Raw genomic sequence first — 14,832 nt, 5'->3', positions numbered from 1 at the left:
CCTTTCGTTGTTCACAGCACGCACATCTGTTTCTTCCTGCACGAGTTAGTCATTTTTTTTTTTTTTTGTCTGCGCCGCACAGTTTGTGGGATCTTAGGTCCCCGAGCAGGGAACCCATGGCCCACTGCAGTGGCAGCATGGAGTCTTAACCACTGGACCGCCAGGGAAGTCCCCAGGACTTAGTCATTTTTATATCCCTCTCGCAGAGCCTGGGAAAGGGTCTAGCATGAAGCAGCTGTTCAACAACCTTAGCAAAGTAAATTGTATGAGTGACCGCCACAGACAAGACAACAGGTAAGTAGAATTGTAACTATTCCTGCCCTTGAAGTAAATCCTGTCAGTGGGAGAGGAAAAGGCTTAAGAGTGAGATAGGAAGTTAATACATATATTAAAGAGTGATTTTTAAATGTAGATAAAGGAGGAAAAGGATTGGCCTAAATCCAACCACAACACCAGCACAGCTCAAGACACGAGTGAATGTAATTAGAGGCGTAAGGCATTCATTCCTGCATAACCACGGGTTTCCTGTTTAATTACACAGTTTTCATATACGCCCTCTTTAAGACAGGAAGAAAGGTGGGAACGATATTACGGATAATAGAGGCTCCTGCCAGAGAAAGAATTCCAGTGGATACTGGCAGTTCAGCTGTTCTCTTCAGAAAGAGTCTTCAAGACAGCCTGCCTTTTTATTATGTCTGGTGAAGGTGAAAACGGCTGTTAAAAATATCAGCGAGGAGATATTTATGGAGTCCCTACCTCAGGCTAAATACTTGCGGAAAGTTTTCACAGATTATCAGATTCTCCTAATATGAGTTAGAGATCATGGTCCCCATTTTACAGGAAGAGAACTGAAGATCAGAACAATGAAATGAGTTGCTGAGGTTGCAAACCTAGTGCCAGAGCTTTGATCCAACCAAATTTCGGGACTCTTCCTACGACACCCTACAACCCCCTCTTTCGGTGTTTAGAACAGTGACACTCACCTACTGCACTGTGTGAACATGATTCCCGTTTAAAGACATCTGGTTTAGGCTATTTCACATCTGCTAAATTGTAATCTGAGGATTCCTTTCACGTGAAGCTGGAGAATTTGTCTATACTCCTTGGGCATCTCATGGAAACCGCGCTTAGGTAACCTGTTGTCGTAGTAGTGATGGCTGACAGGTGTGTTCTCTCCAGTTTTAGAGAAGGGCCAGAATCCATAGAGTTTCACGTTCTCGCACAGTTCAACTGCCACACTTGTGATCATCAAGCCGGAGGACAGGCGATACTCGGTCACACCTTTAGTCCTCCAGAAGAGGGCAAGGTTTTTCAGGTACTTGGGATGGAAAAATAAAACTCTTTGTCTTGCTTTAGATTCCTTCAGTGTGTAGTACACCTTAAAAGAGGCCGCAGTGTTGGCCCTGAAGGAAAATGCTGGCAGAAGGACGAATGCATCTCCATAGGTTGCAACGTCCTCCAGAAATATTGCTTTCTTTTCCTTTAAGTTCCCATATCTGCCAAATTTTTAAAACATCATGATTTTAACAGTAATCATCAAAGGAGCAGTTTTGGTAACATGAGGCTGAATTCACCACTGGCCAAAAAACAACCATTTATATCACTGTATATAAAAGAGACAAACTGCAGACTCAGAGAAAACTCATGTTAAGTAAGCATCTTGTAAATATCAGGGGTGAGGTCTTCATTTCTCTTTCTTGGCATATCTAGGCTCTCATTCCTACCTTCTTATGGGGCAATACCCTTACTGGACATACATTTTTTATATTACTTTATCTTCCAACTCAGTACTTTTTCCCTAAGGTTGCTTTTTAATGATGAATTACCTTCCAAATGTATAATGCTGAAATGTTTTCTCAAACATAACACACTCTTAAAATATCTGTACATTTAAAAAATTCATTGAGCTGTACATTTGTATATACATGTTATTATAAAATAACAGTTTCCTTTAGAAAGTCTAAAATATCTATACACATAAACACACACACACACATCTTAAATTTCCTCCATGGATTGTGATAGCTCTATGTGTTTAATTTAAATAATACCTCAGTAAATATACTGGTGTGCATGACTGCGTGTGTTTAGAAAATAAGCCTTGGGGAGACAGGTACAATATTTTATATTCTCTTAAGCCATACTAGAACTATTTGAGGGGTGCATTCTACTAATAACAATTATTAGTCACTTCGGATGAAAACAGTTGAATAAAACTATATATAGGATTTTTATTAAACAGCCAACATTTTGTAGTAGTTACATTGTGGAAAATAAAATACAGGAATTATTTTTTAGTAATAAACTGCCCGAAATGAAAACTTGATTTTGCCAGGTTCTCCTAAGGGTTACTCTCTGAAGCTTCTAAACAGACTAAGTTTTTTCAAGAAAGCGCTATCAAGACAAGAGTAACACTAAAATTCTGAAAGGAAATCTAAAAAAGGAACTTCACTATTAAAAAGTTCTCATTGGATTAGCAACATTCAGCTTATGACATTTGAAGTACAACTGGACATACCTCTTATGAGCCACAACCTAAATTACCAATATATTCTTATGTATTTTCCTAAAAAGCCATTCCAGCTGTATTAGAAGTCAGTCTCAGCAACAAGATTAGTGCTCAGACTAAGAAACAGGTTAAATAATGAGAAAAATGTTCTTGAACAGTTATGTAATTTGAGGTACTTACCTTAGTCTTATGATGCTGGGATTTAGAGTCACCAGGTTGGTTTTAGTGCCGACATCATTGGTAACATTTCCTGTGGTTGGGGGGAGGTTACACCTGAAATTTGGAAGGAAAACTATTCTCAAAATATAACTTGTGGGAAAAAAAAAAGTACATCCACACATATACATGTGATCATTCTCATTTTATTGGAGAAAATTATTGTTGTTAAGAGGATCCTCAGAATTCATCTGATTTCCATCGAAACACATTTAACAAGTACTGAACTCTTAGCTGGCATTTCAATATTAGATAAAATAAATGAATTTGATAAATGCTTTCAGTATCATGTAAGACCTTTATAAGTAACAAAACTAGAAATGACAATTACACATTGCCTAGCTTTTGAAGAGTTCATGATCCTTTTATTAAAATTATTATTTATATTAATTAGATTCCCACAGAGTTATGATCACCAATTTACAGATTTTAAAAAATTGAGGCACTGCGACTAAGGTTATAGCATCTGCCAGAAGCAAAGGCTATATAAAAAAAAATCAAAATTTCCTGATTCCCATATGGACTGTTTTTCCACCAAATTAAGCTGTTAATAAATAAAGCCTTAATGTTCTTATAATGATGTTTTCATATTGATGTCCTCATCCTCTTTTGAGTACTATTTTGCTTTTAAATTGGAAAACAAATTAAGAATTGTAATTTTGAGTAAGTATATTCTTGTCACACAGAAAAGAGAAAGTATCATTTCAGAATTTCAAGTAGACCATTTCTTTAAAGCTATACATACAAAGGGAGCATCTCTGAGGAAGGCTGTTTAAACTTGATGTGCTCTGTAAGATGAGGTTGAAATATTCTATTCCATGCTCTATGAAATATATGAATAAATGAAACACGCACTTCTCTCACTGATAAAAAAAGATACATCAGAAAACAAATATGGCACCTTGGGAAAATAAATATTAATTTAGATAATAGGCCACAGAAATGTCTTCATTAGTGGGCTTCCTGTAACAAATCTACTTTTTAGAACAGTCTCATATTCTTTTGAAGACTCAAAGATGATTTCCAATATGGTATCACTGGAGACTCCTAGGGGAAATATTGGGTATTGTATATACACAGTACAGTAAAGCCACTCAGCCCCTATTTTTGCTCCTTACACACTTAACTGACAGCTCCCAATCTTCTGAAATGAAAAAAAAAAAAAAAGATAATCAGCTTCCAGATGGTTTTATAAACTATGAAACATGTACAACCAAAATAGACATAGGCTTAAAAATTAAATAAATTTTAATGACACCAACCATGTACAGCCCCAATTTGACCTTTCAGTTTGGAAGGCTAACTTCAAAAGGAACTCTATATTCAGAAAAATATCTGGCATCAACAAATGCAGAATCTAGAAATATACGCATTTATTTTAGAGTTATAAATTAAGTAGCTGTTGAGTTTTTTGTTTTTTGGGTTTTTTTCCCCTGCTTGTTAAACCTAAACTTGTATTTCTTATATCTGCTATAAAGTAAAATGGATGTTTAGGCATAATATTCACGCCAGATGTTTTGGGAATTTTCAGTCTATAAAAAAGTCTATTACAAGAAGAATTATTTATCTTCCTTATGGTTTTTCCATACTGAGTACTTTAACAAAATGGCTAAATCATGCAGGTATTGGCCATTTTCACATTCATCATGACGAACACATTCAATAATGGTTGGACTGCCAGGTCTGTTGTTCTGTTATTATCTTCGGCACAAAATTCTAAATGAGATTAAAGTGAGGGGGAGCTACTGATTCAGAATCGTGTTTCTTTTTCATGTGCTAAAATGGGCAGCATTAAATCAATAAAGATCAAAGGATCTCCTCTGATGTATGCAATTGGTGCTCCTGAAATAGGAAGAAACGGATTTCAACTGACTTTAAAAAAAGGTGCATTTCAACTGAAATCCACCCTCACAGGGATGAATCCTTTTTCCATCATATTCTGAAAGTGGAAATGCTCTGTGGCTTGTCTTATTAGTTCACACACACAGAGAAACCACTTTTGTTTCTGTTTTGGCAAGCTAGCTTGTATTGAGATATAAACATTTTAAAAGATCAGAATTTAGAAGCTGCACATTTTTTTAAAATTTCAGGCCAGAAACCTAAATAAACATCAATGTTGTGTGGCTATACAATATCTAAGTCAGCATTTTCACAAGTATTACCTGAGAACAAAGTGTTCTTGAAATGCTCTGTTTAAAAAAAAAAAAAGTATCCTTAATATATTGAAGGCTCTGACAAGTCCTGCAGTGAAGACCCTCTTTGACTATGATCTCATGCAGCGTTTCTGGAAAGTTAAGTGACCACAGCAACATTCAGAGGAACTCATGATCCATTTAACACTTTTGGAAACACACTAGATAAATTGCAGGCTTAAGCAACAGAGTTCAAAGGTCAAAATTTACACAGAGTATCTTTAGCCTATTCATTTAAAATATCCAGCTGATCTTAGATGTCAAAGAAACCAATTTGACAGAGCTTACCTAAAAACAAAGTCGGATTTATCGATTTCGGCTCCGCAGAAAGACTGATTCAGAATTCCCCCATTTCCAACCACCGCACACTGATTGTAAGGGTACCCCACAAAAGGCTGAGTCTATCAGGAGAAAGGGAAAAACTGCCATAAAATAGCTTTAGTTTTAGAACCATAAACATCATCAGCTTAATTCAAGTAGCTTAATCTTTACACATGCTAAGGAAAGAAAAAGAACAAGAAGCAATACCACAGCATGTTAATCAACTTATGACATCATAAAAAAATCCCGTAAACCTGTTTCATTTCTCTTGAGAGGAATATATAGCATATCATAGACAAACATAATGTAATAATACAAAATATAATACACTTGTTCTTAAAATGTACTTTAACGTATTTTACATCACATAATTAAGTAAATAAATTGAGGATGAGAAAATCCCACATGGGCCTTTCGGACAAACAGGACCATTTCCAGCCAAAAATAGAAAAGAAAGCAATTCCAAAGTAGCATTCAATTCTCTATTCTTGGCCAGAAAATTAATAGATAATTTAGTGAAAGTTCTCTGTGCTTCTTAAATAGGTAGACCTTCAGGCTCAGTGATGACAGATTTATGCCTGCGACCTCTGTAAATGATCAGCCACGGTGCTTCAGGGAGGCCCAGTAACTCTGTGCTGATTTGTTTCAAATTCATTTCTAAGGCCGGAATCATTTTTGATTCCTCCAAGGACCCAACTGGCTGACCCCAAAAGACTTCCCACTTTTACCAACTCCTCCGCGGTCTGAACCATAACTTTTCAATTTGACAGTGTACTTTGCTTTTGCTGGTCACTTTTCCGGAAGTAAGGATGTGACCTTAACCAGCAGCAAGGGTGTCAGCTCAGAGTTCGGCAATGATGAGGTCCTGATTCACCTGCTTTGTCTCCAGAATGTGAGTGTAGGTCCTCAAGGGCAGAGAGGATGTTTATTACTTTTCATTTCCCCCATCTTCTACTGCAGACCTCGCCTAGAGGACCACTGCTTTTCGATGGGTGACGACTGGCCCAATGGCCACCTGGGTGCAACCCCCAGCGCCATGTTGGAACCCAGCTGTACCAGCTTATGGGCAACAACTGGTAAATATTCAGGAATTTTGTCAGCCGATTGTGAAACCACTGGTAAATTACAATCGCCACGATGGGGATATTTACATTGCTACGAATCAGGGAACCCTCCTGCCCAGTGTACCAGCCCCACTGGCAACACCCCAGGACCAGTGTGGTTCTGACCTGCCCAACAGATCCTGAATCACCCTGACTCCCGCGTGATCCTGAATCTGCACTGGGAGATGCCAAACGAGTGACGAGAACTCTCTTTCAGCACATCTGCGTTTGTCCATAAAAATGAAAAATCATGTTGTGCTTCTGGTGCGAGAAGCACTTTCCCGAGTTGTAACTTGTTAACACATGGAATCCGTCCAACAACCTTGCGAGCATTTTACAGATGGGAAAACGGAGGCACGAGTTTAAAGAAGGGCTAGAAAGCAGCAGAGCTGGGATTCAAACCCAGGCAGTCTGGTTGAGAGTCCATGGTCTCAACCACGACACATTATACAGGTGCTGTCTGTCATTCAAGGGGTGAAAGGTTAACTGAAGGATGTGCACAGACGTGATGCCCAGCAGAGTGCCTGGCTCTTTAATGAATGGTTCCCACAGACCCTGGGCTACTTAAAATCGCTGAACTTCTAGCGCAAGATGTTTTCAGACCATGTTTACTAACCGATACCACAGTAAATTCTGAATTTTACAGAAAGGGCAGAATGCAAATAGGCTCTTTATGGTACAAGAGAAAAGATTACTGAGGGGAACATATCTCCAATTGAGCACTCAAAATAATGAACGTTTTTCTCTGGTTTCTTGGTCAACTAGGAGGAAAAAGTCCATATGCTTTGGTATCTTACGTTCAGTAAGAGTTCAAATAAATGACAATTTCAACGTTCCTTAAAATAGGGCTCCTAAGAAAACGCAAATCTGGGCCACTCAACTGCCTGCTTGTTGCTAACTCTGGTTGAAAACCAGCTTCGTTGTTTTCCTTTCAAGTAACTTAGCAAAGCTTTGGAGTAAGTGACTTCACAACATTTCACCCAAAGCATCTATTGCGATCTGCTTGCTGTGTGCCCCACAGAACAAAGCAGGGTTGGGGTGTGGGAAGCAACCTCGGATGCTGTGTCTGTGGAAGGGGATGTTGAAGAAACACAGAAAAGTGACCTCGCTTTGCAGCTGTTACTGTATTAACTTCAGAATTTCCTCCCCCTAGTTTTAAAAAGTCAGTATTAACTTGGAAAATGGATGCTGCTGCTAATTGCATCCAGAATTATCAAGCCTATGCTAAGTTATTCTTTTCAAGGTGCCAATCAGAAGCAAAAAAATACCTGTAGCTCCTCTGTTCTGACCAGCCTAAGGCAAGGAAAGCACTAGGAAAAATGGCAAGGGTGAAAGAGCTGCTCTCTGTGGAACTCCCCAAGGTCTTCCCTGATAAGGGATAGAAATATTCTTCAGTTGCTATCTTTTCAGCTATTGGTCATTTCAGTGCATCACGAGGGGATTTTCAGAACGCCGTATGAGTTATTTTTTTGGTCCGTCCCCGTTCCCTTCCGGAAAATCTGCAATATTTTTTCTCTAACATTGTGTATTGATTTTTCGTTCATTCCGAGAAAATTATACTTCCTTTGAATTGTAATATTAAAAAAAAATTGGAACAACTTACATGACAATAAAATAGTTGAAACAAGTCAAAGATCCAGCAAAATGGAATTAATTGTAAGAACTGAATATTCTACAGTTGGTAAACTGCATATATAAAGCGATCCCATTTTGACCACTGACTTGGCCTAATTGCTTTTCATCAAGTCATAAAAAGATGCCTGAGGGCTTCCCTGGTGGCGCAGTGGTTGAGAGTCCGCCTGCCGATGCAGGGGACGCGGGTTCGTGCCCCGGCCCGGGAAGATCCCACATGCCGCGGAGCAGCTGGGCCCGTGAGCCATGGCCGCTGAGCCTGTGTGTCCGGAGCCTGTGCTCCGCAACGGGAGAGGCCACAACGGTGAGAGGCCCGCGTACCGCAAAAAAAAAAAAAAAAAAAAGATGCCTGAGAGTGTAGTTCATCAGCAGTGGGATATTTTCAGGAGAAAAATTCCCCCCAAGTTTGGATTTATAGTGTAATGATACAGTATCATTACTCATTAGTTTAAATGACGAATATGTAATGAATGCATCTGTGCACTGGGGCATGTCCTAGGAGCTTGGGATACATAAGAACACAGTAGATAAAAATCCCTGTCTTGTGGAGGTTATGTTTACGGACCACAAATTCTTATGTATTTACTTCCCAAAGATTAGCCACATAAACCTACAATTCTTTGTGAAGGAATTGATTTAGTCACTGAAACTGACAACTGGAGAATTATTGCAGGTGAAAAATGGGCATCTTCCCAAGCCCTGGTAATTACAATGCAGAAAGCCCAAGTACCTCATCTCATTCAAGGATGAGTCATGAAGAATCAAGGGCTGGAAGAGCTTATCATTTAAGATATAAATACCATTCCCCACAGAGCCACAAGTATTCAAAACTGCCTTGGACTGCCGTACGTATCTTACACAACACAACAGAGTGTGGCATTTTAATGAATTAACTGCTCCATTCTTATATGTTTTTTGTTGTTGTTGTTTTTTTTTTGCGGTACACGGGCCTCTCACTGTCGTGGCCTCTCCCGTTGCGGAGCACAGGCTCCGGACGCGCAGGCTCAGCAGCCACGGCTCACGGGCCCAGCCGCTCCGCGGCACGTGGGATCCTCCCGGACCGGGGCACGAACCCGCGTCCCCTGCATCGGCAGGCAGACTCTCAACCACTGCGCCACCAGGGAAGCCCCCATTCTTATATCTTAATCTGAGCCAACATTCACCTTAAATGGTGACACAAACCACAAGAAATTCTCACTCACCACTGGCAACATATCGAAAATGTTCTCTCTGATTTGGATTTCGCTTTTACTTTCCACCTCGTAACTCACGTTAGTCCCGACAGGAGTGTTATTTTGAGAAACAATGAAGTTCTGAACAGCATCACAACACGAAGCAAGTTCCACTCTGCGAAGGAGGAGGATAAAAGTCAGTCAAGGAATAAGATTAAGACCCAAAACAGAGACGACGATGGAAAACGCAGAAGAGGATTTTGCCATATACTGACTTTCAGAGAGAAGATACCTCATTCGCAAAGATGACATTTTCATCTCATTCCATTCTAACTGTCCCTGGATGGTGCAAGAGTGCTGTGGGAGGATTAAATAGCAAAGAACATCAACGTACTTACACTCAGGTAGGGACCGAGTCACTCATAGGAAATACTGATTATATAAATGGTTTAAATACAAAGACTTCTTTCTCATGATAATGTTGTAACAACAAGGAGAAAATGACAGAATACCTTCTAATTTTATTAAACAGTAGAGAAATTAAATTAAGACCAGTGTCACAAATCATCACCAAAGCAATATGTAATCATTTATTATGAGACAAGTTCAATGAAAGAAAGCATCATTCAATACAGTGATTCTTTTGAGCTTCACTGAGGTATAATTCACAAATACGTACGGGGAATTCCCTGGCGGTCCAGTGGTTAGGACTCTGCGCTTCCTAACAGGGGGTCTGGGGTTCTATCCCTGGTCGGGGAACTACGATCCCACAAGCCTCGTGGTGCGGGCAAAAAAAAAAAAAAAATTCACAAATTATGTTCATGGTTTAATGTGCATACATCCTGTGCAATCATCACCATAACCAAGCTAATCAACATGTCCATCACCTCACATAGTTATCTTTTTTCTTTTTCTTCTTTCTTTTTATAGTAAGAATACTTGAGATTTACCCTCTTAGCAAATTTCAAGTATGCAATACAGTACTGCTAACGATAACTACACTGCTGTACTTTAATAGACTGAATTTTTAAATGACGTGAATTTAAAGTTGCCATTCTTTACAGAAAGCCCAGAAAAATGTAATTTAGTACTGAACTATATTTCCAAATTATTCCTATGGAGTGAAACCTTATTGTCAGAATGCAGACCCAGAAAGGTCCTGCCAGGGGTTGCTGGAATTTGCCCCCAACCTCTGGCAGGTGAATCCAGAACCCCTCAGAATTTATATTTTGCTTATGTAATTCTCTGGGGATGTAGACTCCATAGCGTCTCTTGATAATTATTCCACAGTTTAATCAACCTTGAAGTCAAGAGACTCTTTGATTTGCACAACTGAACTCTCTTCACTTAAATCCACCTCCCTGGTTAGTTTTTCATAGAATCTCTCCATAAAAGACACTTCATGTAATTGAAAATGGTAATCATCAAGCACAACTTGAACTTTTTCAATTTTTTTTTTTTTTTTTTTTTTTTTTTTTGCGGTACACAGGCCTCTCACTGTTGCGGCCTCTCCTGTTGCGGAGCACAGGCTCTGGACGCGCAGGCTCAGTGGCCATGGCTCACGGTCCCAGCCACTCCGCGGCACGTGGGATCTTCCCGGACCGGGGCATGAACCCGCGTCCCCTGCATCAGCAGGCGGACTCTCAGCCACTGCACCACCAGGGAAGCCCAAACCTTTTCAATTTTGAAGCATTTAGAGAATTTCCTCTTCTGTCAGATTTTCTCCATAAGACCAATTTTTTCATTAATGTCACCTTGTTCATCTTTAAACCTTTACTAATTTCTCCATTGTACTTAAAAATATATATTAAAGTTGGATCCCACCATAGCACAAGGAACAGTGACTATTCAGCAGACAGAGCTGACTGTGGTCAATACTGATACCCTGAATTCCTAACTGGTCCTTTCCCATCGCATATTTTTTTTTATTGGTTTTTGGTCCTGAAGGGTATACTTTTATACATGTTCCTACTGAATTTGGTTCTTTTGAAAGAATACAATGCTCTAGCCTGTCACAGTCATTTTGAATTATATTCCAGTCTTCGTGAGTGCCAGAAATTGTCAGGGTATGAAAAGTCAGTGCTGTGATATTATTTGTACCCTAAAAATCAAGATTTTCAAATTAGTTTGTATCAGTTAGCTGATATTATTAAAATAGTACATTCTTACTTGAATTCTATCACCTGCTTATTATTTCTCTTTTCATTTCAGAACCTATCATTTCTAATAGCTCACGGAGACCAGAACAACAAAAGAACAAATTGAAAATGAAATGATGTGTAGTCAAAAATATGATACTAAGTATTTGTAATTATAAATTTAATTTCATAACAATTCATGTGACATATTTCAAACTCAGAAATCCTTATGTGTTTATAATTTTAAATGTCTCTTTTATGCAGCATGTTGAGAAAGGCAATGGAGTAGATTCTCATTTACCTTTTAGAAGTAACTTAATTTCTCTGAGGATATTTGGTGCTTGAAAGAATACTGCATCACACAAAAAAACCACTAAGCAGGGTTTCCCTGGTGGTGCAGGGGTTTAGAATCTGGCTGCCAATGCAGGGGACACAGGTTCAAGCCCTGGTCTGGGAAGATGCCACATGCCACAGAGCAACTAAGCCTGTGCACCACAACTACTGAGCCTGCGCTCTAGAGCCCGTGAGCCACAGCTACTGAGCCCGTGTGCCACAACTACTGAAGCCCGTGCACCTAGAGCCCACGCTCCTCAACAAGAGAAGCCACCACAATGAGAAGCCCACACACTGCAACGAAGAGCAGCCCCCGCTCGCCGCAACTAGAGAAAGCCCGTGCGAGCAACAAAGACCCAACGCGGCCAAAAATAAATAAATAAAATTTTAAAAATGCAATTATTAAAAAAAAAAAAAAACACTAAGCAAAGTACCCTTTGTGGGTTTTTAAACAGTTTTTTTTTCTGGGAGTTCCCTGGTGGTCTAGTGGGTTGGATTCGGCGCTTTCACTGCTGTGGCCCCGGGTTCAGTCCCTGGGCAGGGAACTGAGATCCTGCAAGCTGTGCAGCGTGGCCAAACTTTTTTTTAATTGTTTTTTCCTGAAATTATTTTCAATTATTATATTATAAAATTTTCAAACCCTCAGGAAAGTTGAAAGAATTGGACAACAGCATTTGAATAATGACCAGCTAGACTCTACAAGTAATTTTTTTACTATATTTGCCTTGTTGTGTATTAATCCATCAACCCATTTTTGTTGTTATAGTTATTGCAATTCAACATGAATGACAGGTATCAGTACACCTCACCCCTAAATATTTCAGCATGTTTATATTATTTTGTATTTTGGGGTAGAATTTACATACAATAAAATCCCAAGTGCATTCAATGAGTTTTGAGAAGTGCATATACCCCTGTAACCCAATCCCCTGTCAAGATACAGAATATTACCAACCCCACTAGATAATTCCCTCAAATTCTTTCCCAGTCCACCTCCAGCCATCCCCCACCTCAAGGCAACCACTTTTGTGATTTTTTTTTTTTTTTTTTTGTGGTACGCGGGCCTCTCACTGTCGTGGCCTCTCCCGTTGCGGAGCACAGGCTCCGGACACGCAGGCCCAGCGGCCATGGCTCACGGGCCTAGCCGCTCCACGGCATGTGGGATCTTCCCAGACCAGGGCACGAACCCGTATCCCCTGCATCGGCAGGCGGACTCTCAACCACTGCACCACCAGGAAAGCCCTTTGTGATTATTTTTTACCAAACATTAGTATTGCCTGTTCCAGAATCTATATAAACATATACATAAATCTATATAAATAAATATAAATCTATATAAATCATATTAATGCAACACTGTAAATCAGCTATACTCCAATAAAAATGTTTTTAAAAATTTAATTAATTTTTTAAAAAAGAATATTGTATATACGCTTTTGTGTAAGGCTTCTTGCACTTGCCATAAATGTTTTTGCAATTCATGTATGTTGCCATGTATGTCAGTAGTTTATCCCTTTTTATTGCTAGAGTAGTGTTGCACTGTCTGAATGTACCAGAATTGATTTAGCCATCCCCCCTGCACGTTTTTTTTTTTTTTTCAGTACGCGGGCCTCTCACTGTTGTGGCCTCTCCTGTTGCAGAGAACAGGCTCTGGACGCGCAGGCTCAGCGGCCATGGCTCACGGGCCCACTGGACCGGGGCATGAACCCGCGTCTCCTGCATCGGCAGGCGGACTCTCAACCATTGCGCCACCAGGGAAGCATCCCCCCCTGCACTTTTAAAGAAATCACTATCAAAAAACAATGTTAAATACCTAATCACTCCTAATAACATCTCAGGAAAAACATCGGAATAATTATCCAAAATGTCATTTCTGCAGCCTATGTTGGGTCACTGACTAATGGGACATATAGTTAGTGGCAGAATTATAAGTTTATGCTCTTTGTCATTTCCCAGGTCATCTGCAGTAAAGATCCCCATAATAGCCAGTGTTAGTATAGAGCTGAGATGCTTAGAACAAACAAAACAAAATGGAATTTTATTTCTATTATTCCATTTCCCATCATCCCTAAAAACAGAGTCAGTTCTAATCCTTGGTGACTCCAAAGTCAACTAGATGTGCTCACAATAATGGGCATAGCAATTTCCCCCTTCTTGTGTAAAAAGAGCAAGAGACATTAAGAAATGAAGGACACTTTGTATTCACTAGATGTGATAGTGAATTTCACCTGTCAACTGAGCCAAGTCAATGCCCAGAGAGCTGGTAAAACTATTTTTGGGGGTGTCTGTGAGGATGTTTCAGGAAGGATTAGCATTTGAGTCGGTAGATGGAGTCAAAAAGCTCACCCTTTCCAATGCATAGTAAATATCCAACCAGACCAGCATTCACAAACCTCACCCTGGTAAAGCACTGTACACTCTCCAGAGCATTTTCACACCTATTATGACATCTGATGCCCACAACAACCAGGGAGATAGAAAATATAATTATTCCCATTTTATTTACTTTTTAAAGTAGTAAGTAGTCTTATTTATTTATTTTTGGCTGTGTTGGGTCTTTGTTGCTGTGCGAGGGCTTTCTCTAGTTGTGGTGAGCGGGGGGCTACTCTACATTGCGGTGCTCAGGCTTCTCATCACGGTGGTTTCTCTTATTGCGGAGCACGGGCTCTAGGCGCACAGGCTTCAGTAGTTGTGGCGTGTGGGCTCAGTAGTTGTGGCTCGTGTGCTCTAGAGTGCAGGCTCAGCAGTTGTGGTATACGGGCTCAGTTGCTCCGCGCCATGTGGGATCTTCCCGGACCAGGGCTTGAACCCGTTTTCCCCTGCATTGGCAGGTGGATTCTTAGCCACTGCGCCACCAGGGAAACCCCTATTCCCGTTTTAGAGATGAGAAAACTGGAGTTGAGAGAGTTTATGGGTTAGAACCAAGGCGCCCAGGTTGTTTGTGACTCCAGCTTATGTCTTTTGACATTCACTTCTTGGCAGTTTACACTAGGGTATCCTGGGTGGGTAATGCTGTCATTTGAGTTTTTTCCTTTGGGATGCTTTCCATAATGGCACCAAACAACAAAGCAGTTCCCCAAATAATGCTGGTAGCACCCCATTGACAGCTTGTCCAGACATACCTCAAAGGCTACAAAAAATTTTACATGTGAATATTCCAAACCCTCTATATAACTGAGACATTCGAGGCTCTTATTTTACATGGAGGGTTACACG

General features: G+C 40.0%; 1 protein-coding gene across 1 annotated transcript in view; it reads right to left on the bottom strand.

Moving 5' to 3' along the window:
* Window positions 1-1,027: 1,027 nt before the first annotated feature.
* The window catches only part of ST8SIA6 (ST8 alpha-N-acetyl-neuraminide alpha-2,8-sialyltransferase 6), a 137,453-nt gene continuing 123,648 nt past the window's right edge, over window positions 1,028-14,832 (bottom strand). The window contains exons 5-8 of the mRNA XM_007460901.1: window positions 9,176-9,320; window positions 5,206-5,318; window positions 2,690-2,782; window positions 1,028-1,496 (exon numbers count right to left, since the gene is read on the bottom strand). Coding sequence (XP_007460963.1) covers window positions 1,028-1,496; window positions 2,690-2,782; window positions 5,206-5,318; window positions 9,176-9,320 — 820 coding nt within the window. The remainder of the gene's footprint in view (window positions 1,497-2,689; window positions 2,783-5,205; window positions 5,319-9,175; window positions 9,321-14,832) is intronic.

Source organism: Lipotes vexillifer, unplaced genomic scaffold (assembly GCF_000442215.2).
Source record: "Lipotes vexillifer unplaced genomic scaffold, Lipotes_vexillifer_v1.1 scaffold534, whole genome shotgun sequence".
Classification (NCBI taxonomy): domain Eukaryota; kingdom Metazoa; phylum Chordata; class Mammalia; order Artiodactyla; family Lipotidae; genus Lipotes; species Lipotes vexillifer.
This window is presented reverse-complemented; position numbering and strand designations above follow the sequence as displayed.